The following is a 23,381-nucleotide window of genomic DNA, read 5'->3' on the forward strand; positions in this document are numbered from 1 at the left end:
GGGCAGCCCGGCAGGAGCCGTCTGCTCACTGGTCGCTGCCCGTAGACTCTCAAAGATTCGTTCACGCATTCATTGGAGAGAGGGAGGGAGACAGAGCAAGAGAGCGGGAGACAGAGAGAGAGCGGGAGACAGAGAGAGAGCGGGAGACACACAGAGAGAGAGATCTTCCCTCTGCTGGCTCCCGCCCCAGATGCCTGAGCCAGGAGCTCCCCACTCCATCCAGGTCTCCCCCGGAGGCACAGAGACCCACCTGCTGCTCCCCAGGCGTGTCAGCAGGGGCTGGATTGGAAGTGGAGCAGCCAGGCCTTGGGCCAGTCTGTGGCCGGGGATGCTGGCGCCCCAGGCGGTGGCCTAGCCCGCTGTACCGCACGGCCTGCCCCTGCCGCCGGACACAGAAACCTTGGTTTACCCCGGGAAGGAGCTCACACTTCTGGCGCACCCGACCTTGCTTTGCCACTTCCTGTCCCCTCTCAGCCAAGCTGGCATTGTTCTGTGTGCGTCCCCAGACCCTTCAGCGGAAGGAGCCGGCTCTGCACCGGAGGGGAAGGGGCAGGGGCCGGGGCAGGCGCCGAGTGACTCGTGTGTGCTGGGGCCGCTCCAGCGTTGACACAAATTCCCGTCTCGCGGCTGGGATTCGCGCCCACCCAGCTGCTGGGGCCTTGGCTCGGAGCACACCTTCCAGGGACGTCAGCCGGGGTGCGGTCCCCGAGGGCTGCACGCCTGTGCCTGCGGCTCTTGCTGATGCTTCTCTTTTAAAGATTGATTTACTCGAAGGTCAGAGTTACAGGGAGAGAGGGAGCCAGAGCGAGCCAGAGAGAGAGAGAGAGAGAGAGAGAGGTCTTTCATCCGCAGGTTCACTCCCCACATGGCTTCAACAGTCAGAACTGGGCCAATCTGAACCCAGGAGCCAGGAGCTTCTTCTGGGTCTCCCATGTGGGTGCAGGGGCCCAAGGACTTGGGCCATCTTCCACTGCTTTCCCAGGCCACAGCAGAGCTGGATTGGAAGTGGAGCAGCCGGGACTAGAACCGGCACCCAAGGGAGACGCAGGCACCAGAGGCAGTGGCTCTCCCCACGGCGCACAGGCAGTGGCTCTCCCCACGGCGCACAGGGCAGCCTGGGTGCCTCAGTGTCTGTCTAAGCCAGTGGTTTGCAGTTTGAGGAAGGCTGACTAAGACCGAGCTCTGCGGAGCTTCGACAGCGGGCGTTTTCTAGAGAGAACCGTGGCCTGGGTTCCTAGGGCGACGAGCGCTGCAGAATTTACTTGAAATATGGGGTTGGGGGAGGGACAAGGGACCTGCCCCAGCCCCACACTGTCCCAAAGCAGGGGCAGTGGGCATGGGACTGCTCTGTCACTCATGTCTCCTGCCGGGGGCGGGGGCAGAGGAGCAGGACAGGGGAGGCTTCCCCACCCTGCAGTGTGGACTCCCCGGGTGTCCTGGGGGGCCCCGTGCCCCCCCCCAGGCCTCCAGTGTGGCCGTGCCAGGGTCCTCGCTCTTTTTCGGCCTGAGCAGAGTGCCCGTTTCTTTCTCCGTCTCGGGCAGGCCGTGGGCAGGGCTGGTGAGGTGCAGAGGGCTGACTTCCTCCCCTGCGTGCCCGGAGCCCCGCAGTGGGGACGGCAGAGGCACGGTGGCAGGAAATTCAGGGCCTGCTCCTGGCTCCCCACGGGGCTCCCGGGTGAACACTCCTTCCAGCAGCTTCCACCGCGGCCTGGGCGCCATCCAGCCTGTGGCCAGGGGAGCCTGTCCCATCGCAGGGCCATAACAACAGGGCCAGCTCACAGGGCCGGGGGGAACCGGCAGCCCTGCACGCAAGGGCAGCAGAGGGCAGAGGACTGGGGCTGTGACCACAGCCTGTGCACACGTCTCCCAGCGGGCAGAGCTTGGCTTTGCTGGCGGGCTGAGGAGGAGGGCAGTGGACAGCTGTGGGCCTGGCTGCCCCGAGCGGAGGCCGCCCAGGGCCGGCTGAGCTGCTCCTGCACTCTCCCAGGCTCTGGGTGCAGCGGGCAGGGTCAAGTGGGGTCGCGACAGCCCCGGCGCAGGGGGACGGTCCCGGCCGAGCACGCGTGAGTGAGTCCAGGCCTGCTGTGTGGCTAGCCGCGCGTCCCCGACACCTGGCTCACAGCCCCAGGTGTGAAGGACCTCACGATCCTGGAATTCCTCTGCTCTGTGTGTTCTTAACCACGTGCACCTCGGGGTGGTTCCCGTGAGCCCGGTCAGCTGCTTACCCGGTTATGGCTAAGGACAGGGTCAGGCCCATGCCTGTCGCCCAGCGTCTCGGGGGCTCCCGGCTCTGCAGTGGGCACAGCTGGGGGCTCAGAGCCAGGCTGCCTTGGCCCGAGGCCTGGCCTGGGGTCTTCCCTTCCCCATGGGGGTCCTGCTTCTCAGACACAGGCCGGCCACAGCGACAGCCTCTCTGTGCCGCTCTGTTATCCAGGCCGGCCAGGACTGCACCTTGGCATGCCGGCTCGAGACTGCCGGCTGACGCCCGGCTCCCCGGGCACCGCCAGGCTCAGGGCCTGGGGTGGACGTCCGTCTCTAGGCTCTCTTCTGGGTGACGGCAAGGCCAGGCCCCTTCTCTCCCATCCACTTCACGATTGGTGCGACACCGATGGTCACGTGGCTGCTCTTTTTCATACGATTATTTTATCACCGACAGGATGTACATGGTTAACCATCGGCATTTGGGCAGATAGGCGTAGCTCTTCAGTAGGAAGTGGTAACTCAGCAACCTGCCTCTGAGACTCCCATCGCGCTGCCCTTTCTTAATGACTGTCAGAGATTGCCTCTGGCTGACACATGGTGGTCTTGCTGGGGCGGTGGGGGCCGGGAGCGGTCGCCTCGGGCCACGGCACTTCCTAAGGTGAGTGTGCTTCTGGAGACGCCTGGGCAACCTGCTAGCCTGGCCCGAGACGGGAGCCGGTTCACTGCCAGTGCTCTGGGTGCTGGCACGGTAGAAGACCCCCTCCCTTTCCCAAATGCGTGGCCCTCGCGGCTTTAGCAGGAGGCCTGTGTTTGCAGGGGCTTCCCTGCCTTCTCGGGGGGCAGCGATGGCTGAGCCCTGACCGCCTTGCACTGGAGCTGCGCCGTGGCCAGGCGAGCCGCTGGCTGCGGAGAAACACCGCCTCCATTTACCTGGGTGCCGAGACTTTGGAAGGTGGAAGTTCAGCCACGCCAGCGGTCTGTGCCCGCGTGGGCGGTGAGCAGGAGAGCCGGGGCCTGAGGGGGATGGGGCTAAGTGGGGAGGGGCCGCGGGGAGGGGGCAGCGCAGTCCTGGCGAAGCTGTGACGCCGGGAGTGCTCCCCACGCCGTGCCCTGCCCTGCGTTCTGGCTGCAGCCCCAGGGGTCACAGACACAGCCGGCTGGGCCCGGCTGGGAGGAGGGGAGACGCGGGAGCCTGCACTTCTTCCCACAACGCTAAGGATGTTGCTTCTGCAAAGAAAAGAGAAGGCCTAGAGGCGAGCTTCCCAAGAAGCAGGAAGGAACCCGAGAGACAAACCAATATACAAATCAGTGGAAAAAACCTGGCTCCTCTGCGGCCTGAAAAGCAGAAGGAAACGGGCCGGTTTCAGCGGGGCCGCCTCGGCGCGCACGGAGTGAAGCCCCGTGGGCTCAGAGGACACTTTTCCTTTTTAACATGTATTTATTTATTTGAAAGGCAGAGCTACAGGAAAAGAGAGAGAGAGAGAGGCAGAGGGGGAGAGAGAGAGGGAGACAGCTCCCATCTGCTGGGTCACTGCCCAACGGCTGGGGCTGGGCCGGGCTGAAGCCAGGAGCATGGAATTCTATCCAGGTCTCCTATGTGGGTGCAGGGGCCCAGCCCCCTGGGCCAGCTGCTTTCCCAGGCACATCAGCAGGGAGCTGGATCAGAAGCGGAGCAGCCGGGACCTGCACCACAGCTCACGTGGGATGCCGGGGTCGCAGCCGGCAGCGTAACCCGATGTGCCACATAGCCTGCTTCTGGGTGAGGATTCTAGCAAGCGCCCCTGACTATGCAGCTAACATTCCTGCCGTGCCCCTGTGTGATGTCCTTGGCTGGGTCTGCCCTGGGCCAGGTGACAAGCGGTGGCTGCTGCTCCGGCCCTGCCTGCCTGGGACGCCCGGGGACTTGGTCCCTTCAGCGGTCCTATGGCTGCCCCACACGGTGGTGGTCCTGACTCAGCGCCCAGGGGGCACTGCCCACCCTGAGTGAGGGCTTGGGTTGCTGTGCACCTGCTGGGGTCTCCTGCGGTGACTGGAGGACCCTAAAGGCCTCAGAGGAGCCGCGGGGCTGGAGCGTGGCTGTGGGGCCAGTGGGGTGGCGATATCTGCGTGTCCCAGGCAGCCTGCGGGCTGCTCCCTCCGTCCGTCCCTCTTGGCTCCCGGGCTACACAGGTCGCAGGACTGGTTACTGGGTGCTGTCCTCACGTCTCAGAGTTAGTTAGTCACTTGTTTCCTGGGAGACACGTGCTTCTGCATTTTGTACCCAGTGAGAAATGCACTGGGAAGCCACATTACTTGGCTGCAATACAAATTTAAGTCAATATTTTCAGTGCTGTGTTAAAAATGCTACTTTAGAACTGTCTTTTCTGAAAGTGACATTTGCTTTTCCAAGGTGGTCACAAAACCTTTGACATGTAAAAGTGAAAGCCGGGGTGGGTGTTTGGCATCGCGGCTGACGCTGGGCGAGGTGCCTGGGTCCCATGGAGTCCCAGCTCCGGCTCCTGACCCCAGTGCCCTGCCGCCGAGGGAGACCTGCAGTGAGTTCCCAGCTCCTGGCTTTGGACTTGGCCCAGCAGGCGCTTGAGGAGTGAGCCAGTGGGTGGGAGAGCTGTCTCTCTTTCTGCCTCTGTGTGTCTCAATCATAAAGAAGTCCCTTGAAGGACCTGGCCGGCAGCAGTGAGCAGACCTTTCATCCTGGTGGATCTCGGTGCCTTCGGGCCCAGTGGGCAGAGTCCCACACTCCCCTGGGGTCAAACCTCAGATGCAAAAGCCGTAGGGAAGCCTGTTACCAGCAGTCGCCTTTGAAAGGGGAAGAAAGACCACGTACGGCCATCTCCTTTCACAACAGCTGACTTCTCGGTCTGCGGGGTGTCCACAGCCAGAGGAGCCTGTGGGAGGTGCCCACACCGCTGCTTCAGGGCGCACCTGCTGCTGAGGTGGGGTGAGGGCGGCTGCTGGGAGCCCGGGCCTCGGGGGCACCTCGGTGCTCAGCTACTCTTTGTGCTGCTATGCCTGGACGGGGGGGGGGGGGGGGGGGAGGGGGGGAGGCCGGGAGCGGCTGTGCCTGGACCAGGGGGCCCGGGAGCGGCTGTGCCTGGACCAGGGGGGCCCGGGAGCCGCTGTGCCTGGGCCAGGAGGCCCTGGAGCAGTTGTGCCTGGACCGGGGGTGCCCGGGAGCCGCTGTGCCTGGACCAGGGGGCACCCAGGAGCCGCTGTGCCTGGACCAGGAGGCCCTGGAGCAGTTGTGCCTGGACCGGGGGTGCCCGGGAGCCGCTGTGCCTGGACCAGGGGGCACCCAGGAGCCGCTGTGCCTGGACCAGGAGGCCCTGGAGCAGTTGTGCCTGGACCGGGGGTGCCCGGGAGCCGCTGTGCCTGGACCAGGGGGCACCCAGGAGCCGCTGTGCCTGGACCAGGGGGGCCTGGGAGTGGCTGTGCCTGGACCGGGGGGGCCCGGGAGCCGCTGTAACTGAACCAGTGGTGGGCCCAGGAGCCGCTGTGCCTGGACCAGGAGGCCCTGGAGCAGTTGTGCCTGGACCAGGGAGGGCCTGGGAGCCGCTGTACCTGGACCAGGGGGGCCCGGGAGCCGCTGTGCCTGGCTCTGGATGAGTGAGGGAGCCCATGGTCCCCCATGTTAATGTTTCACAGTGTGTGTTCCCTCACTCAGAGGGTTCCACGGGAGAGTGTGTTTGTGGTGCAGTGAGCCACCCCCACAGGGCCTTGATCGGTCCTGGGCAAACAAGCTGGCCTAGGCCTCGGGGGAGGGCGGGGTTGGGGGCCTCTCCCAAGGGCAGAGCAGCCCCTCCCTCTGCATCTCTGTTGATGCCTTTCAAACGCTGCTCTGGGCTACCCTGGTTTGCATTGTTGGACGGAGTGAACCCCAACCACGGTGTGCCATGTGGAGACCGGGCCACGGTGAAGAGCTGGACGGGACAGTGGGCTCTGAGACAGGTGTGCCATGTGGAGACCGGGCCACGGCGAAGGGCCGGACTGGACAGTGGACTCTGAGACAGGTGTGCCATGTGGAGACCGGGCCACGGCGAAGGGCCGGACTGGACAGTGGGCTCTGAGACAGGTGTGCCATGTGGAGACCGGGCCACGGCGAAGGGCCGGACTGGACAGTGGGCTCTGAGACAGGTGTGCCATGTGGAGACCAGGCCACAGCGAAGGGCCGGACTGGACAGTGGGCTCCATGGACAGGTGTGCCATGTGGAGACCGGGCCACGGCGAGGGCCGGACGGGACAGTGGGCTCTGAGACAGGTGTGCCATGTGGAGACCAGGCCACAGCGAAGGGCCAGACTGGACAGTGGGCTCTGAGACAGGTGTGCCATGTGGAGACCGGGCCACGGCGAGGGCCGGACTGGACAGTGGACTCTGAGACAGGTGTGCCATGTGGAGACCGGGCCACGGCGAACGGCCGGACTGGACAGTGGGCTCTGAGACAGGTGTGCCATGTGGAGACCAGGCCATGGCGAAGGGCCGGACTGGACAGTGGGCTCCATGGACAGGTGTGCCATGTGGAGACCGGGCCACGGCGAGGGCCGGACGGGACAGTGGGCTCTGAGACAGGTGTGCCATGTGGAGACCAGGCCACAGCGAAGGGCCAGACTGGACAGTGGGCTCTGAGACAGGTGTGCCATGTGGAGACCGGGCCACGGCAAGGGCCGGACTGGACAGTGGGCTCTGAGACAGGTGTGCCATGTGGAGACCGGGCCACGGCGAAGGGCCAGACTGGACAGTGGGCTCCATGGACAGGTGTGCCATGTAGAGACCGGGCCACGGCAAGGGCCGGACTGGGCAGTGGGCTCTGAGACAGGTGTGCCATGTGGAGACCGGGCCACGGCGAAGGGCCGGACTGGACAGTGGACTCTGAGACAGGTGTGCCATGTGGAGACCGGGCCACAGCGAAGGGCCAGACTGGACAGTGGGCTCCATGGACAGGTGTGCCATGTGGAGACCGGGCCACGGCGAGGGCCGGACGGGACAGTGGGCTCTGAGACAGGTGTGCCATGTGGAGACCGGGCCACGGCGAAGGGCCGGACTGGACAGTGGGCTCCATGGACAGGTGTGCCATGTGGAGACCGGGCCACGGCGAAGGGCCGGACTGGACAGTGGGCTCTGAGACAGGTGTGCCATGTGGAGACCGGGCCACGGCGAAGGGCCGGACTGGACAGTGGGCTCCATGGACAGGTGTGCCATGTGGAGACCGGGCCACGGCGAAGGGCCGGACTGGACAGTGGACTCTGAGACAGGTGTGCAGTGGAGACCGGGCCACGGTGAAGAGCTGGACGGGACAGTGGACAGGTGTGGAGACCGGGCCACGGCGAAGGGCCGGACTGGACAGTGGACTCTGAGACAGGTGTGCAGTGGAGACCGGGCCACGGTGAAGAGCTGGACGGGACAGTGGACAGGTGTGGAGACCGGGCCACGGCGAAGGGCCGGACTGGACAGTGGGCTCCATGGACAGGTGTGCCATGTGGAGACCGGGCCACGGCGAAGGGCCGGACTGGACAGTGGGCTCTGAGACAGGTGTGCCATGTGGAGACCGGGCCACGGCGAAGGGCCGGACTGGACAGTGGGCTCTGAGACAGGTGTGCCATGGAGACTGGGCCACGGCGAAGGGCCAGACTGGACAGTGGGCTCTGAGACAGGTGTGCCATAGAGACTGGGCCACAGCGAAGGGCCGGACTGGACAGTGGGCTCCATGGACAGGTGTGCCATAGAGACTGGGCCACGGCGAAGGGCCGGACTGGACAGTGGGCTCTGAGACAGGTGTGCCGTGTGGAGACCGGGCCATGGCAAAGGGCCGGACTGGACAGTGGGCTCTGAGACAGGTGTGCCGTGTGGAGACCGGGCCATGGCGAAGGGCCAGACTGGACAGTGGGCTCTGAGACAGGTGTGCCATGTGGAGACCGGGCCATGGCGAAGGGCCAGACTGGACAGTGGGCTCTGAGACAGGTGTGCCATGTGGAGACCGGGCCATGGCGAAGGGCCAGACTGGACAGTGGACTCTGAGACAGGTGTGCCATGTGGAGACCGGGCCACGGCGAAGGGCCGGACTGGACAGTGGGCTCTGAGACAGGTGTGCCATGTGGAGACCGGGCCATGGCGAAGGGCCAGACTGGACAGTGGGCTCTGAGACAGGTGTGCCATGTGGAGACCGGGCCATGGCGAAGGGCCGGACTGGGCAGTGGGCTCTGAGACAGGTGTGCCATGTGGAGACCGGGCCATGGCGAAGGGCCGGACTGGGCAGTGGGCTCTGAGACAGGTGTGCCATGTGGAAACCGGGCCACGGTGAAGGGCCGGACTGGACAGTGGGCTCTGAGACAGGTGTGCCACGTGGAGACCGGGCCACAGCGAAGGGCTGGACTGGACAGTGGGCTCTGAGACAGGTGTGCCATGGAGACTGGGCCATGGTGAAGGGCTGGACTGGACAGTGGACTCTGAGATAGGTGTGGAGACCGGGCCATGGTGAAGGGCCAGACTGGACAGTGGACTCTGAGACAGGTGTGGAGACCGGGCCATGGTGAAGGGCCGGACTGGACAGTGGGCTCTGAGACAGGTGTGCCATGGAGTCGGGGCCACAGCGAAGAGCTGGGCTCACGAGTGGACGTCCATAGGACCTACAGATCCTACTGAACACCAAATTCTCCAGTGATTCCAAAGACACAGGCACGCACCAGGCATGACCGCGACACCCCTGGCCGGGGACACAGCTCCTGCACGTGTGTCTGAGTTACCATCACATGACGTGTGGTCCGTGACCACCAGACAGGAGACTCCTGTTGGCTGCCCGCGTGCCCCCGTGGCCCACGCGCCAGTCACCCACACTCCCAGCGTGGATGCAATGAGCCCTGTGGGCACGCGGCCGCTCTGCCTGAAGCACGTGCTGCAGGGGCGTCCGGCTTTGTCCTGCTGGTGGACGTGAGTTTGGTAGCTGGAGGCATTCTGGGGCCCCCAGCCCGGGGGGCGGGGAGAGGGGAGGGGCAGCCTCCTGTGAGGGGCCGCCTCCCCACCCTCCTGGGGCAGCCGCCTCTCTGCCGAAATGCCTGCCCCTGCGGGGCCCGTGGGTGGGCTGCTTACACCCAGGTGCAGGACTTCCGTTTGCCCGGCTGAGAGTTCTCACAGCAGCCTCAGCCCCTCGCTGGAGTCTGGAGTTTGTGCACGCGGATTGTGTCGTCCGATTCAGAGCTGGGGGAGGGGCTCCGTGCTCGCGGCCCCACGTGGGACCTCCGCGCTCGCTGTCCCACGTGTAGCTGGCGTCCAGCGGCTCTTGACAGCGCGCCCTTGGCAGCTGTCCACACCGCAGCGAGTGAGCTCAGTTCCCCGTGCCGATGACGTCAAGATTTCAGGTTGAATCACGGATTTGCAACGTCTGCAGCACTTCCCCTAATCTGCTCTCTAGTGACCGTGACAGCCGGGGCGGGGGGCTCGGCGTGACCAGACAGCAGCCCAGGCTCTCTGGCTGTCCTTCGAGACACCCCTCCGGGCCCGGGCTGGCCGCCCCCCGGGGAGCCCTGATCTCCCTCTCTGCAAGAGAGCTCCGATTTCTTGTCCCTGCTCTGTGGACTCTTTTTGAAGTGGCCTGTGAGCGGAGATGGGTGGGGTGGGTTCTTGTCTTCACACAAGGAAGAATTCAGACGGGAGACGGGAACAGTGGGCAGCAAGGTTGAATGGGTTAGGGCATCCGCCAGAACGGGTGGGGCAGACTCCCAGAGCGCCCGTCCCTCAGACAGGGAGAGCAAGGGCCATGGTTACATGGAGGGGGCACCTGGCGGGCCCGGCGGGCGGCCCAGCAGAGCGGAGAGCCCAGCGTGCAGTCTGTGTTCACGCTGCGGCTTCTCCGGGAAGGGTCCAGTTCTCCCGCGGTCCCCCCCCCCCCAGGACACAGGGTTTGCTGAGCGCGGCTCCGGCTCGGGTGCAATTCCTCCCCAGGGTGCACTGCTCACTGCCGTCAGGCTGGGAGCCCGCCGGGCTGGGCAGAGGAGCCTCCCCAGGGCCTGCTGGGAGGGAGCCTGTGATGGCGGATTGCTCTGTGCTGTCAGGCTGAGGAACCGTGTGGTGCTGAGCAGAGAGGAGTCTGGGGGAGCTCTCCTTAGCGGGAGGGGGAGGGCTGAGAGCACTGGAAGGCCGGGGTCTGGGCAGGACTTGGCAGAGCCCTGGGCCGCTCCCAGGGGGCTCCTGCAGCAGCTTTGCTGCTCAGCCCCTCCCCCAGGCCGATTTCTAACTTCCTGACAGGCAGACGTCCTCGAAGCGGAGAAGGGACATCGCAGTCGGGAAATCCTGCTCTCCGGGTTTTAAGGGAGCACAGAGGGCTCCACCAATGGGACAGGCCTCGCTGCCAGCGGGCTGCCCAGGCCAGCTCGGCTCCTGGGGGCCCTGGGGGGCCGTCCCGTGCTGCAGGCAGGGGTGGGGGTGAGCTCGGAACTCCTGACACTGAAAGGGAAGAGTCTGAAATGCAAAGCAGAGCCGGGGTACAGGACCCTCCCCGTGCAGCCCGGGGACGGCTGCTGGTGGCCGCCCTGCTGACCCTTGACCCGTGCGTGGTGTGCGAGCGTCTCCAGACCTGCTCCACCAAGAACCTTGACATCCCGAAGAGCACAGGTTACACTTCTACAAACCGAGCTAAGTGTACACCGCCGGCCCTGTAATGACCTCAGATAAGATCTGGGGGAGGGCATCTGGCCGGTGGTGAGGAAGCCAGCTAAGATGCCCGCCTCCCAGGGAGCCGGCACGGTGGCCCAGCCGGTACAGCCGCCGCCTGCAGTGCCGGCCTCCCATATGGGTGCCGATTTGAGTCCCGGCTCCTCCACTTTCCATCCAGCTCCCTGCTAATGCGCCTGGGAAAGCAGCAGAAGATGGCCCAAGGGCTTGGGTCCCTGCACCCACATGGGAGACCCGGATGGACTTCCTGGTTCCTGTCTTCAGCCTGGCCAAGCCCTAGCTCTTGTGACCATTTGGGGAGGGAACCAGCTGATAGAAGACCTCTCTCTCTCTCTCTCTCTCTCTCTCCCTCCCTCTCTCTCTCTAACTCTGCCATTCAAATAAATTAAATAAATCTTTTTGTAAAAAAAGAGATGCCCGCCTCTCACGTGGGAGTGCCTGGGCTCGCCATCCAGGCCTTGCTCCCCAGCCTCCCACTGCGCAGACCAGGGAGGCAGCAGGTGCTCCTCAAGTACTTGGGTCCCCAGTAGCCACGCGGGAGACCCAGGCTGAATCCCCAGCTCTCGGCTTGGCTCAGCCCAGTCCCAGCTGTCACAGGCATCTGGGGAGTGGGTCTTCGGGAGGGATCTCTCTCTCTGTGTCTCTCAAGTAAATGTTTAAGAATCGATGACACTTTAAGAAGAGATGTGGCCGGCGCCGCGACTCACTAGGCTAATCCTCCGCCTTGCGGCGCCGGCACCCCAGGTTCTAGTCCCGGTCGGAGTGCCGGATTCTGTCCCGGTTGCCCCTCTTCCAGTCCAGCTCTCTGCTGTGGCCCGGGAGGGCAGTGGAGGATGGCCCAAGTGCTTGGACCCTGCACCCGCATGGGAGACCGGGAGAAGCACCTGGCTCCTGGCTTCGGATCATCGCAGTGCGCCGGCCGCAGCGCGCCGGCCCACGGCGGCCATTGGAGGGTGAACCAACGGCAAAGGAAGACCTTTCTCTCTGTCTCTCTCTTTCTCACTGTCCACTCTGCCTGTCAAAAATAAATAAATAAATAAATAAATAAATAAATAAATAAAAAGAAGAGATATGCAGGACTGGTGGTCGAAGGGAGTCAGTGAGGAAGAAGGCAATGACCTCAGAACGAGCCGGAGTGAGCCCGGGCCGGCAGCTCTGCCGCGTCTCACAGGACGTGGATGGGAGACCCAGCGCTGTCCACTGAGCGAGTGCGGGCAGAAGACAGCATCGTTGGACCTCAGGTCATTAAAGAAGGCACAGAAATGCTTATTTCAAAACTTTTTAATGTCTTTGCATCAGGATTTTTAAAAACGTGTTTATCTGAAGGGCAGAGTTGCAGAGTGAGAGAGGGACAGAGAGATCTTTTTTTTCTGGTTCACTCCCCAAATGGCCACAGCAGCTGGGGCTGGGCCAGTCTGAAGCCAGGAGCCAGGAGCTTCCTCCAGGTCTCCCACGTGGGTGCAGGGGCCCAAGCACTTGGGCCATCTTCTGCTGCTTTCCCAGGCCATTAGCAGGAAGCTGGGTGGGAAGTGGAGGAACCGGGACTTGAACCAGCACACCCATCTGGGTTGCTGGCACTGCAGGCGGCAGCTTTGCCCGGCCCCCACAGAAAATGCACAGCTTGTTCCTGCCCCCTGACAGCTGGACTTGGGGCTGTGCGCGGCTCCTCCTTGTGCTGCACTGCCTGCCCACGCCCCTCTGTCACCACCACGCGTCCTTAAAACAATGCACACGTGTTTGTGGCTCAGCGGGGTCTGAGGCAGGCCGAATCGCTTCCAGTTGCTGTGAGCGGCGGGCACAGACGCAAGCCGTGCACAGCAGGGGGTTACTCCTGCAGCGTGGAGTTGGTCGCATCCACGACCCCACGAGGGTGTCCCAGAATCCACTGAGCACCACCCTGGGGGGCGGGGAATCGACAGAGCCTAGCTTACCGCGACTTGTTCCTCCATCCTGGTCCACCTGTCTGGTGGACAGGACACGCACGGCGTCTTGGCTCGGGCTGCGGGGGATACACCTGCCCGGAGCCTTCACGTTCGGGTCACCTCACTTGTCCAAGGGAGCTGGCTGTGCAGCTAACTCCACAAGCAACCGCGCCCGTTTGCCGTGAGAGGCTGTGGTTTGGTTCCTCCTGCTGTGCCGAGAGCCCCGTGGCCCCACGTCTTCACCCACGGCGGCATTCCGGCTGAACCATGCGGCAGTCTGCATTCAGTGCCATCGACGGCGGCGGCTGCCAGTGTCCCTGCTGTGCGAGCTCACTCTCCGTGCAGGAACGGGTTCTGGGTGAGCTCAGTGCCTGCTCACCGCGGTGCCCGGTCAGGGGCCCGGGCCAGGACGGCTCCACCCCTGCCCGCCTCGCCAGGCCACAGAGGCCGAGGCCGCGGTCCTGGGAGTGACCTCACGTCCACCCTGAGAACCTCTGCTGTGCGTCTCACTGCTGCACAGACCGGCGCGGGGGCACCACGGAGTCCACCCAGGCTCCCGCAGACGCTGCTCAGCCGGGCCGTGGCTATCGCGGTTTTACGGACTTTCTCCTGAGCACTTCCGTGCAGGTGGAAACCTGGGTGTCGCTGAAGTCATTCTTCTTAAAGCCACAGGCGAGGGGCGGGCGTTTGCAGCTGGCAGCCGGCCGGCTCTGGTCAGGCCCGGCCACGGGGGCAGCTTCAGAGCCACAGAAACCACAGAATCCCAGCACGGGAGTGACAGCAGAGCCACAGGAGCAGATCCGAAGGGGCAGATCCGAGGGCCCCCAGGGCTGGAAGCCGGGCTCACGTGGCCCTTTGCAGAAGGGGCTGTTGCCGCCTGCTCTCAGGAAGCACGTGTGTGCGAATGGTGCGCTGCTGTGTTCCCGTGGCTCGGGGTGCTGGCAGCTTACCCCTCGGCTCTCAGAATCCCCATCTGACCGAAGCGTTGCTCTCTCTCCGCAGATTCACGCCCACCCCGCCGTTCTCTGCCGGCGAGCCCGAGCGGCTGGCCCGTGTGCGCCCCTTCCTCTCCGAGGCCCGTGTCTCCAGCCCAGATCCAGCACCACGATGGGCGAGGTGAGAACTCCCCCTCTGTCTGGGCGAGCAGGGTCCCTTGGGCTCACTGTGGCCCCTTGGGGGTTGCCCCAGCGCTAACTCCGCCTTCGCCCACTTTCACAGGAAGCCGTGAACTCCAGCGACGCCTACTACTTCGGGGAAGACTACCCCGACTTCGCCAACACCTCCTACTACCCGGTGGACGACGGCGCCCTGCTCTGCTCCCTGCAGGAGGTCCGGGACTTCTCCAGGGTGTTCGTGCCCATCGCCTACTCCCTGATCTGCGTCTTCGGCCTCCTGGGCAATACCCTGGTGGTGATCACCTTCGCCTGCTACAAGAAGGCCAAGTCCATGACCGATGTGTACCTGCTGAACATGGCCCTGGCCGACATCCTCTTCGTGCTCACGCTGCCGTTCTGGGCCGTCAGCCACGCGGCCGGCGCCTGGGTCTTCAGCGGCGCCCTGTGCAAGCTCATGAAAGGCATCTACGCCATCAACTTCAACTGCGGGATGCTGCTGCTCACCTGCATCAGTCTGGACCGCTACGTGGCCATCGTGCAGGCCACCCGGTCCTTCCGGCTCCGCTCCAGGACCCTGGCGCGCAGCAAGGTCGTCTGCCTGGCCGTGTGGCTCGTGGCCGTCGTCACCTCCAGCTCGACCTTCACCTTCAACCAGAAGTACAAGCTGCAGGGCAGCGAGGTCTGTGAGCCCAGGTACCACGCCGTCTCGGAGCCCGTCCTGTGGAAGCTGTTGGTGCTGGGGCTGGAGCTGCTCCTCGGCTTCTTCGTGCCCCTGCTCTGCATGGTCTTCTGCTACGCGTTCATCGTCAGAACGCTGGTGCAGGCCCAGAACTCCAAGAGGCACAAGGCCATCCGCGTCATCATTGCCGTGGTCCTGGTGTTCCTGGCCTGTCAGATCCCCCACAACGTGGTGCTGCTCGTCACGGCCGCCAACCTGGGCCGACTGGACCGGTCCTGCGCCAGCGAGAAGCTGATCGGCTACACCAAGAACGTCACTGAGGTCCTGGCCTTCCTCCACTGCTGCCTCAACCCCGTGCTCTACGCCTTCGTGGGCCACAGGTTCAGGAACTACTTCCTGAAGGTCATGAGGGACCTGTGGTGCGCGAGGAGGAAGCACCAGGCGCTCGGCTTGTCCTGCTCCAGGGTGTACTCGGAGACCTGCCCCGCCAGGCCCGCCAGCGAGACCGTGGACAACGACAACGTGTCGTCTTTCACCATGTGACGCGTGGAGGTGGCCACGGCCACCTGTGCCGGGGGGAGGCAGCTGTCAGAATCAAGCAGCGTCTTTCTTGAGGCTAAGGGACTCGGCGTGGGCCTGGTAGGGGGTGGGCTTGGGTAGGCAGCATTCCTCCAATGTCCTTTCCAGAAAATTCTATGGCCCCACAGGGTCCCACGGGGCTGCTGCTCCAGAAAACCACTGTTGGGGAAACTGCGTTAACAGGAACCATTTGCAAGCCTGGAAGGTTCCAGAAACATCTGCAAAGCAGCCCTAGCCTGCAACATCTTCTGGATAATACAACAGATTCCGCCGTTTTCCAAAGGCAAAGAGAAAACGAGCAGAAGCCCTCGTAGGCGCCGGGGAGCGGCGCTGAGACCCTCCTGTCCGAACGCCCGCAGCAGCGGCCCGGCAGCAAAGGCGGCGGCGGCTGTGTTTGAGCGCTCCCCTCCCCCGGACACGCTCATCACGCGCAAGGCTGTCAGGAGGCAGAGAGAGGCCCCGCTCCTGTGCCGCGTGCAGAGCTGCCTGCGAGGCGGCCATGGTGAGGAAAACCGGAGCTTGCTTTGCGTGACCGGGGAACCGTCCCAGCCTGTGCAGCGCCCGGGCTCTCATGGCCGAGCCCCTGGCACCCAGCTGGGCTCGCGGCACACAGAGGGGGCTCGCGGCACACAGAGGGGCTCGTGGCACACAGAGGGGCTCGCGGCACACAGAGGAGGCTCGCGGCACACAGAGGGGCTCGCGGCACACAGAGGAGGCTCGCGGCACACAGAGGGGCTCGCGGCACACAGAGGGGGCTCGCGGCACACAGAGGGGGCTCGCGGCACACAGAGGGGCTCGCGGCACACAGAGGGGGCTCGCGGCACACAGAGGGGGCTCGCGGCACACAGAGGGGCTGATAGATGCTTAAAGCATCATCATGAGACGGGGGTGACCTGTACGGCCCAGACTGGCTGTTTGTATTTTAATGTTTCAAGAGAAGAAGGACCTCGGCTGGGACGATACAGAAAGAAGCGTTGCTGTGTTCCGGCGTGGCCTGGCGAGGGCTTGGCTGTGAGAGCCATGCGTGGGCGGGTGTGGACGTCTGAGCCAGCTGTCCAGTGCTGCCCGGAGTCTGAGGCCGCTCACGGGGCCGACGTTGGGGCTGACATTAACAATGCGCTTCAACTCCGCAGAGAAAGCCGTGACGCTCTGTGTCAGTGAAGTGCAGGCGCGTGTTTGAAACGTACTGGGGGGGGGGCGCGCTGTGCGGACGGGTAAAGCTGCTGCCTGCAGCGCCAGCATCCCCTATGGGCGCCGGTTTGAGTCCCAGGGGCTCCACTTCCATCCAGCTCTCTGCTATGGCCTGGGAGAGCAGTAGAAGATGGCCCAAGTGCTTGGGCCCCTGCACCCACGTGGGAGACCCGGAAGAAGCTCCTGGCTCCTGGCTTTGGATCAGCACAGCTCCAGCCGTTGCAGCCAATGGGGAGTGAACCAGCAGATGGAAGACCTCTCTCCCTCTCTCTGTCTCTGCTTCTCTGTAACTCTGCCTTTCAAATAAATAAGTAAATCTTTAAAAAATAAAGATAACAAAAGCACTGCTGTGAACTGCAAACGTGCTGCAGGGTGTACTCGGAGAGCTGCCCCGCCAGTCCGGACCCACGCGTCCCCTGACACGCGGCGCTGTTCAGGCAGGCTTCGTCCCGCTCTGCGAGATGCAGGACGGTGGTCTAGGATTTCCGACAGCGCGCGCTGGGTTTCCAGGTTTTGCAGAATCAACCTGCTTGTGGGGTAAAGCTGGGCTCAGCGCCCAGCTCTGATGCCCAGAGGACCCCCGGTCCAGACAGGCCGCCAGGTGCCGCCGGCCAGCCAAGCCACTGCAGGGAGACATGTGGCTCCGCCCCCTCTCTCACCGGATGGGGCTCGGCTACCAGGATCCAGGAGCTGGCACGGAGAGTTTGCTCCCGGGGCACAGCTGGGAAACCGGGTCTCCTGCTCGTTGAACGCACTCAGGCCGCCAGCGCCTCTCGCTGCGCACCTGACTCCTCTTACACAGCGCCTCAACGGTCTTGGGGTCTCCCGGCCGCCTGGAGGGTGCTGCCAGCCCGACCTGCAGCCTCGGCCCCACGGCGCGGGTGGCCCGCGGGCTCTGCGCTGCTCTGAGCGGCTCCTGGGGCCTCTCGTCCTGCCGTTCCCCGATCCCCCGGACCTCAGCGGGGTCTGCTTGGCCCCTCCCCGACTCGCTGGCTGGGAATCAGCCCCTCGCCCTCGACACGGCCGTGGGTTAGGAGGCAGTGAGCCAGGATCCACTGGTACTTTCTTAGTAAGCAATCAGACGCATGTGTTCATCGAGTACATGCGTGTGACACGTGTGTGTACACACATGCACGTTTACACATAATCACAGTATTTGTACCGACGGAAGATGGTTTTCCCAAGTTCCTGTTGGAAAGTCACTGAGGCGGTCTGGATTCTTTCCCGTCAATCTCGGCACGCGTGAGCACTCAGGCCTCCCAAGTTTTGGAAATTTTGCACCAACTGCTTCTGAGGACAGACAGACGAGAGCGAGGCCAGGAAAATACAGCGTTTTCAAGTCCTTCTCAGATCCCGGTCATGTGTGCTGACATACGTGTAACACGCGTGCTTGCAGGAGCCCACACACCGGCCTCCCTGCCACCGTGGGGGCTCCGGCGGCAGATTTCTCTCTCACATCTGGGGCTGGAGGCCAAGACCGGGGTGAGGGCAGTTTCTCCCTGAGCCCCGTGGACCGGGGCTTCCTGGAGGGCGGGGGTCAGGCTGGATGAGGGCCGACCCTGAAGACTGGGGGGTCCTCGCCCCTCTGAAGACCCCAGCCCAGGCCAGACCCTCGTCTCTGCGTGGCTCCTCCTCTCCAGGAAGTCTCCATCCAATACTCAGCGGCTTCTCAGTTTCCAGATGCAAACGCCATGGAGCAGTGGGAGGAGGGGGCGTCCCAGGGGCCCCCACGCCCGCCAGCGGCATTGCCACGCTGCTCCGTGCCGGCCACCTCCGGCCCTCAACCCCTGCCCGCCTCCCACTCCCCAAGCTCTCGTCTCCTCCGCTGCTTGGGGGCAGTTTCCCCACCCGGGGCTGCTCCCACGTTCTGTGCAGGGGGGACGGCGGCCAGGAAGCCGTGGCGGTGCCAGCGAGGCCGCGGCCCCGTCTGCCCGCCCCTCTGTACAGAGCGTGTGTGGGGCGGGGTGCGGCGGGCGCCCTGATGCTGCACCCGTGGGCTGGAGCACCTGGTGTCCTCGCTCCCCGCGCCGGGACGGAGCCGAGCCCGCGCCTGCGCAGTGGAGACCCTCAGACATCTCAGCGAGGGATTCCCACACTGCGGCTCAGCGTGGCGTGAGGATCTCCTGGTGGGAGCCGGGCTGGAGCTCTGGCTTTCCACCCCCTGACTTGTCTCTCCACGGCCGGGGGCGCATGGACAGTCCAGGACGCTGAGCTGGACTTGGGCATCCTCAGGGTACCAGGGGGCTGCCGGGGCTCCCTGCTTCTTACCCGCATTCCAGCCAACAGAAGGGAGGACGGGGCCGCGGGGGGCGTTTCCCTTTCTTGAAGGCAAAGACCGAGGTTGTGGAAAGCACCCTGCTCCCAGCCTTCCGGCCGCAACTGGTGACAGGCGGAAGGGCCTGGGAGGAGCGTGTGGACATGGAGACACAGGCGCCCTGGGGGGAGACCAGGGGCCGGTGAGGATGCCACACCAGCAGAGCCAGAGCGTTGGCAGCCCGGGCGCAGGCAGGTGAGGGGCCGGGGCTCCCACGGGACACAGAGGCCTGGACCCAGGCAGCGAGACCAGGTCCCTGTAGCCACGGCTGTCCCGTCTGAGTCCTCCCCAGATGGTCACCTGTCCAGACTCGGTCAGCCCACGCATAAGAGGGACTCAGCTGGGCGTTTTAACAAGGCCCTTACTTGGGGCCAGTGCGGTGGCGCAGCGGGTTAAAGCCCTGGTCTGAAGCGCTGGCATCCCATATGGGTGTCGGTTCGAGTCCCGGCTGCTCCTCTTCTGATCCAGCTCTCTGCTGTGGCTGGGAAAGCAGTGGAGGATGACCCAAGTCCTTGGGCCCCTGCACCCGCGTGGGAGACATGGAAGACGCTCCTGGCTCCTGGCTTCAGATCGGCACAGCTTCGGCCATTGTGGCCATCTGGGGAGTGAACCAGCGGATGGAAGACCTCTCTCTCTCTGTCTCTACCTGTCTCTGTAACTCTGTCTTTCAAATAGATAAAATGGATCTTTAAAAAAAAAAAAAAAAAGACCTTGCTCTCTCCTGCCCCGTCATGAATGACAGCCCAAGAGACTGAACTCCTGTGACGGCCCCAAGTGTGGGGAGGGGGCATGGGCACCCCAAGTGTGGGGAGGGGCCCCCCACTCCACAGACACCCCGAGTGTGGGGAGGGGGCCCACATGGCCACAGACGCCCCACGGCATTTCCAGAACTCCTGACTTCCCCATCTCTGGGTTTCCAGCTGACCCGGGCCCTTGGGGGTCCGCACTGCCTTGGCGCCTGGGTGCTGCTGCCTGGAGCCAGGATCCCTCCTCCCCCACCCGAATCCTTGGTCCTTACTGAGCATGTATGCAAACCAAAGCTACAAAGGTCACACTTCACCTGCATCACCTTAGGGGGCAGCTTTTCTAAGATGTATTTATTTGAAAGGCAGAGTTACGGAGGGGCAGAGGCAGAGAGAGAGAGAGAGAGGTCCTCCATCCACTGGTTCACTTCCCAAATGGCCACAATGGCCGGAGCTGTGCCAATCTGAAGCCAGGAGCCAGGAGCCTCCTCTGGGTCTCCCATGAGGGTGCAGGGGCCCAAGGACTTGGGCCATCTTCCACTGCGTTCCCAGGCCACAGCAGAGAGCTGGATTGGAAGTGGAGCAGCCAGGACGCACACTGGCGCCCACATGGGATGTTGGCACTGCAGGCGGTAGCTTTACCTGCTAAGCCACAGCGCCGGTTCCTTTGGAAGGCATTTTAAATTTTATTATATGTATATAAATATATGTAATTAGTAGAATCTTATCCTGTGTTCTTTGGGGTGGTATGGGGTCCTTGGGGCACCTTCTAGCTTACACAGCTGGCCCAGTATTACTGCAAGTCTCCTCTCCCGGTCTCTGACATGTGACTGAGGGCTAACAGGAGGGAGGAGGGAGGAGGGGCCCCGTGGGAATGCGGAACCAGGGGTTTCTGTGAAAGCTGACGTCAGCTGATGAGACAACACAGACTGACAGCTGGGGACACAATGAGCCCCACAGCCTTAGGGGACCCTGGGGGAGTGGGCGGCAGCCCCCGGCTCTCAGAGGCACCTGGGCCACCCACCAGGCTGCACCTGAGGCTCACGGCGGGAAGGGGGGCAGCGAGGGCGGGCAGCAGAACGGAGGGCGGAGCTGGGTGCGCTGTGACAGGGTCTGGGCGTCCCCGGGCCCCTCCGTCCACACAGGAGAGCCGGCCGTGTCCTCTGTCCAGCTTCTGCCGGGGAGCCTGCCCGTCTTCATCAGCTGCCGTCTCGGCCCCGCACACCGGGGGAGCCGTGGCCAGGTCGCCATGGTGCCCAGCAGGTTCGCCCACACTGTTTGTCTTCTTTCTTTCCTTCCTTCCTTTTCCATGTTTTTTTTTAAACCCTATGAATTGGCCAAAGAAATAGCCAGTGCTAGCGCCTGGCCAGCAAGCTCTAAAAAATGAAGTTCCCTGCCGTTGGAAATCCAAGAATCACAGTTTTGTAAAGAGCACAAGGTCTGGTGGCTTCCAGCGAGCTGTGGCTAACGCGGGCGGCAGGCGTCCAGGTGCAAGGCTTGTTATTCTGTAGCTGGAATCGGCACAGCAGATGTGTGAGTGAGCACTGGGAGTTCCCCCACCTGCCCCAGGGGCCCAGGTGGGGAAGCCCAGCACAGCCCTGGCTCCTCCCCCGGCCAGGCTGTGGTCAGCCCCGAGGAGCCCCCTCCCCAGGGCGCGTCCAAGTTCTCCAGCTCCAGGCTGCTCTCAGGGCAAAGGGGGCTTCTCTTGCCAGTACTTTCTAAATTTGAAAATCATTGCTGCTTTTCCCAAAGATTCATTTTATATATTGGAAAGGCAGAGAGGGAGAGAGAGAGAGAGAGAGAGAGAGATCTTGCATCTGCTGGTTCACTCCCCAAATGGCCACAATGGCTGGAGCTTCCAGGGGCACCACTGTCACCCGAGAACCTGATACTCGCCGTGGAGAGAAACCTGCAGAAAATGCTCACATGGTCGAGCAGTTTTGTCTGAGTGGAGGAGACAGGGGAATTCAGGCAGCTGATGGTTGGATCAGACTTAGAACAAGAAATTCAAGGTAGAGACAGGTGCACCTGCTTCAGTCCCTCGATGCCTTGCTGCCTGGGAGTCCAGAAGAGGGGGCGGTCACTGACCTGAGTCACTCCTGTCACCTCTCAACCTGCCTGGCAGGTGTGTCCCTGGCGGTGGAGGAAGAGGTGGGACCTGGTGGGGGCGGCGTGGACGAGGAGACCCCGGACTTCACAGCACGGAAAACCACACAGGCAACAGCGGAGACACCTGCTCAGCAGGCGCGAGCTCCAGACGTTCTGGTGACGAGGAGGTGGCATAGGGCTTTACATTTTTTTGGAGAAAATTTAACATAAAAGCAATTGCAGAATTGTGTGGAAGGTCAGCCGGGTACGCACCCCCACCGCAGTTCTGGCCGGCAGATCCCTGACGCCGCTTGGTTTCCAGGGACGCGGTGGAGGCACAGGCGCTGCCCGGAGCGAGCGGGACGATGACCCTTTAGGTTTGCTTTGCTCTTTCCTGGTCCTCCTGCTCCGTCCCGCCTCTCCTCAGGGCTCACGAACACAGCCCCCGCGCCTGCTGAGTTTGCATTTCTGGTGGCACAGACACACGAGGTGGCGCGGGGCAGCAGACGCCAAACGCCCTCCCTCTGGGGACGCGGGGCGAGGGGGCATGGGCGGCGGTGGAGGAGGGAGCGTCAGAGCCCTGGTGCCCCTGAGAGACTGGAGGTGGTGGGGGTGGGGCGGGAGGGCAGGGCTGGGTCCTGATGCTCTGTGCATCCTCACTGCGTCTGATGACACAGAGCAGAGTGGCACCAGCACCTGCGGGGTCTCTGGGAAGCAGGAAGGAGGGGCCGGGCATCGGAGGTCGGTTTTCAGGAAGAGCTGAAAATCTAGGCTTTCAACAATGCAGGGTCCCATAAAAATGAGCTCAAAACACTGAAAATTTAGAAACGCTTTGTGAGCCAATGGAAATCTGTCTGCTGCTGACATCAGCCCCTGGTCCCTTACAGGGGCCGGGGTGTACCCAGTTGAGTCCGTGACCCCCAGCAGCCGGGTGGGGACCCTGGTGGGGCCTGGGGTGGCCTTTGGGTCCCCTTTCCCCGGCCGATCTGGACTGGCATCCAGTGCCTGGGGCAGGCAGTCACAGCCAGCTCCTGGCTCTCTGGCTAACTGGGCTCTATGCTCCTGTCTGGCTTCCAGAAGCAGGTGCAGCCGGGCGCTGCTCTAAGCTTCACCAGGAGGTAGGAGGGCGGCTGCGGGCTGCAGCCTGAGCCTCCCCAAGGGGCTGAATGTGCAGCCCATGGCCTGCTTGTTGTGTGGGATCTGCGTGAGTTCTCCAGCCCCCAGGTGCCTGGTGTGGTGGAGGAGGGAGGCTGGGCCTGGCAGCAAGGGGACGGGAGAGAGCCTGCAGATTCCATGGTGGAGCGATCTGGAATCTGGTGAGCCCACTACTACGGCGAGGGCGGCTCACCATCAGCCAGGCGGGGAACCGTCCACACCACAGGCATTGGCTCCTGCTTCTTCTGAGTCAGTGCGCCAGCCCCTGCACAGCCAGCCCGCCCACGGTGAGCCCCGGCCGGCCCACGTCCTGCACACAGGGGAGCCCCGGCCCAGCCCACGTCCTTCACACAGGGAGCCCCAGCCCAGCCCACGTCCTGCGCACAGGGGAGCCGCGGCCCAGCCCAGCCCAGCCCACGTCCTCCTGCACACAGGGAGCCCTGGCCAGCCCAGCCCACGTCCTCCTGCACACAGGGGAGCCCCAGCGTCCAGGGAAGCCCCGGCACACAGGGGAGCCCGGCACACAGGGGAGCCCCAGCACACAGGGGAGCCCCAGCACACAGGGAGCCAGGCACACAGGGAGCCCGGCCGGCCCAGAGAGAAAGGAGCTCTTGGGAGCTGCCCCGCCTCCCGCAGGTGAGGACACAGCCACAGGGCCACTGCAGCAGAGGGACAGTCCTCAGCGAACACCCAGCTGCCCACACCTTGGTCTTGGCCCCCAGCTGCCAGAAGTG

General features: G+C 63.7%; 1 protein-coding gene across 1 annotated transcript; it reads left to right on the forward strand.

The window, feature by feature from the left end:
* Nucleotides 1-13,050: 13,050 nt before the first annotated feature.
* CCR6 (C-C motif chemokine receptor 6) lies at nucleotides 13,051-15,120 on the forward strand. The gene is made up of 4 exons (XM_062187290.1): nucleotides 13,051-13,141; nucleotides 13,304-13,433; nucleotides 13,786-13,858; nucleotides 14,002-15,120. Exons 1-4 carry the CDS (start codon nucleotides 13,051-13,053, stop codon nucleotides 15,118-15,120), a joined length of 1,413 nt encoding a protein of 470 aa, XP_062043274.1.
* Nucleotides 15,121-23,381: the final 8,261 nt, after the last annotated feature.

Source organism: Lepus europaeus, chromosome 3, assembly GCF_033115175.1.
Source record: "Lepus europaeus isolate LE1 chromosome 3, mLepTim1.pri, whole genome shotgun sequence".
Taxonomy (NCBI): Eukaryota; Metazoa; Chordata; class Mammalia; order Lagomorpha; family Leporidae; genus Lepus; species Lepus europaeus.

Coding starts and splice junctions, on each gene's coding strand:
- CCR6 (XM_062187290.1), top strand. CDS start 13,051: ATGCGGCAGTCTGCATTCAGTGCCATCGACGGCGGCGGCTGCCAGTGT. Junction 13,142..13,303: donor CGTGCAGGAACGGGTTCTGG/GTGAGCTCAGTG, acceptor ACTGCTGCACAG/ACCGGCGCGGGGGCACCACG. Junction 13,859..14,001: donor TGCGCCCCTTCCTCTCCGAG/GCCCGTGTCTCC, acceptor CCACTTTCACAG/GAAGCCGTGAACTCCAGCGA.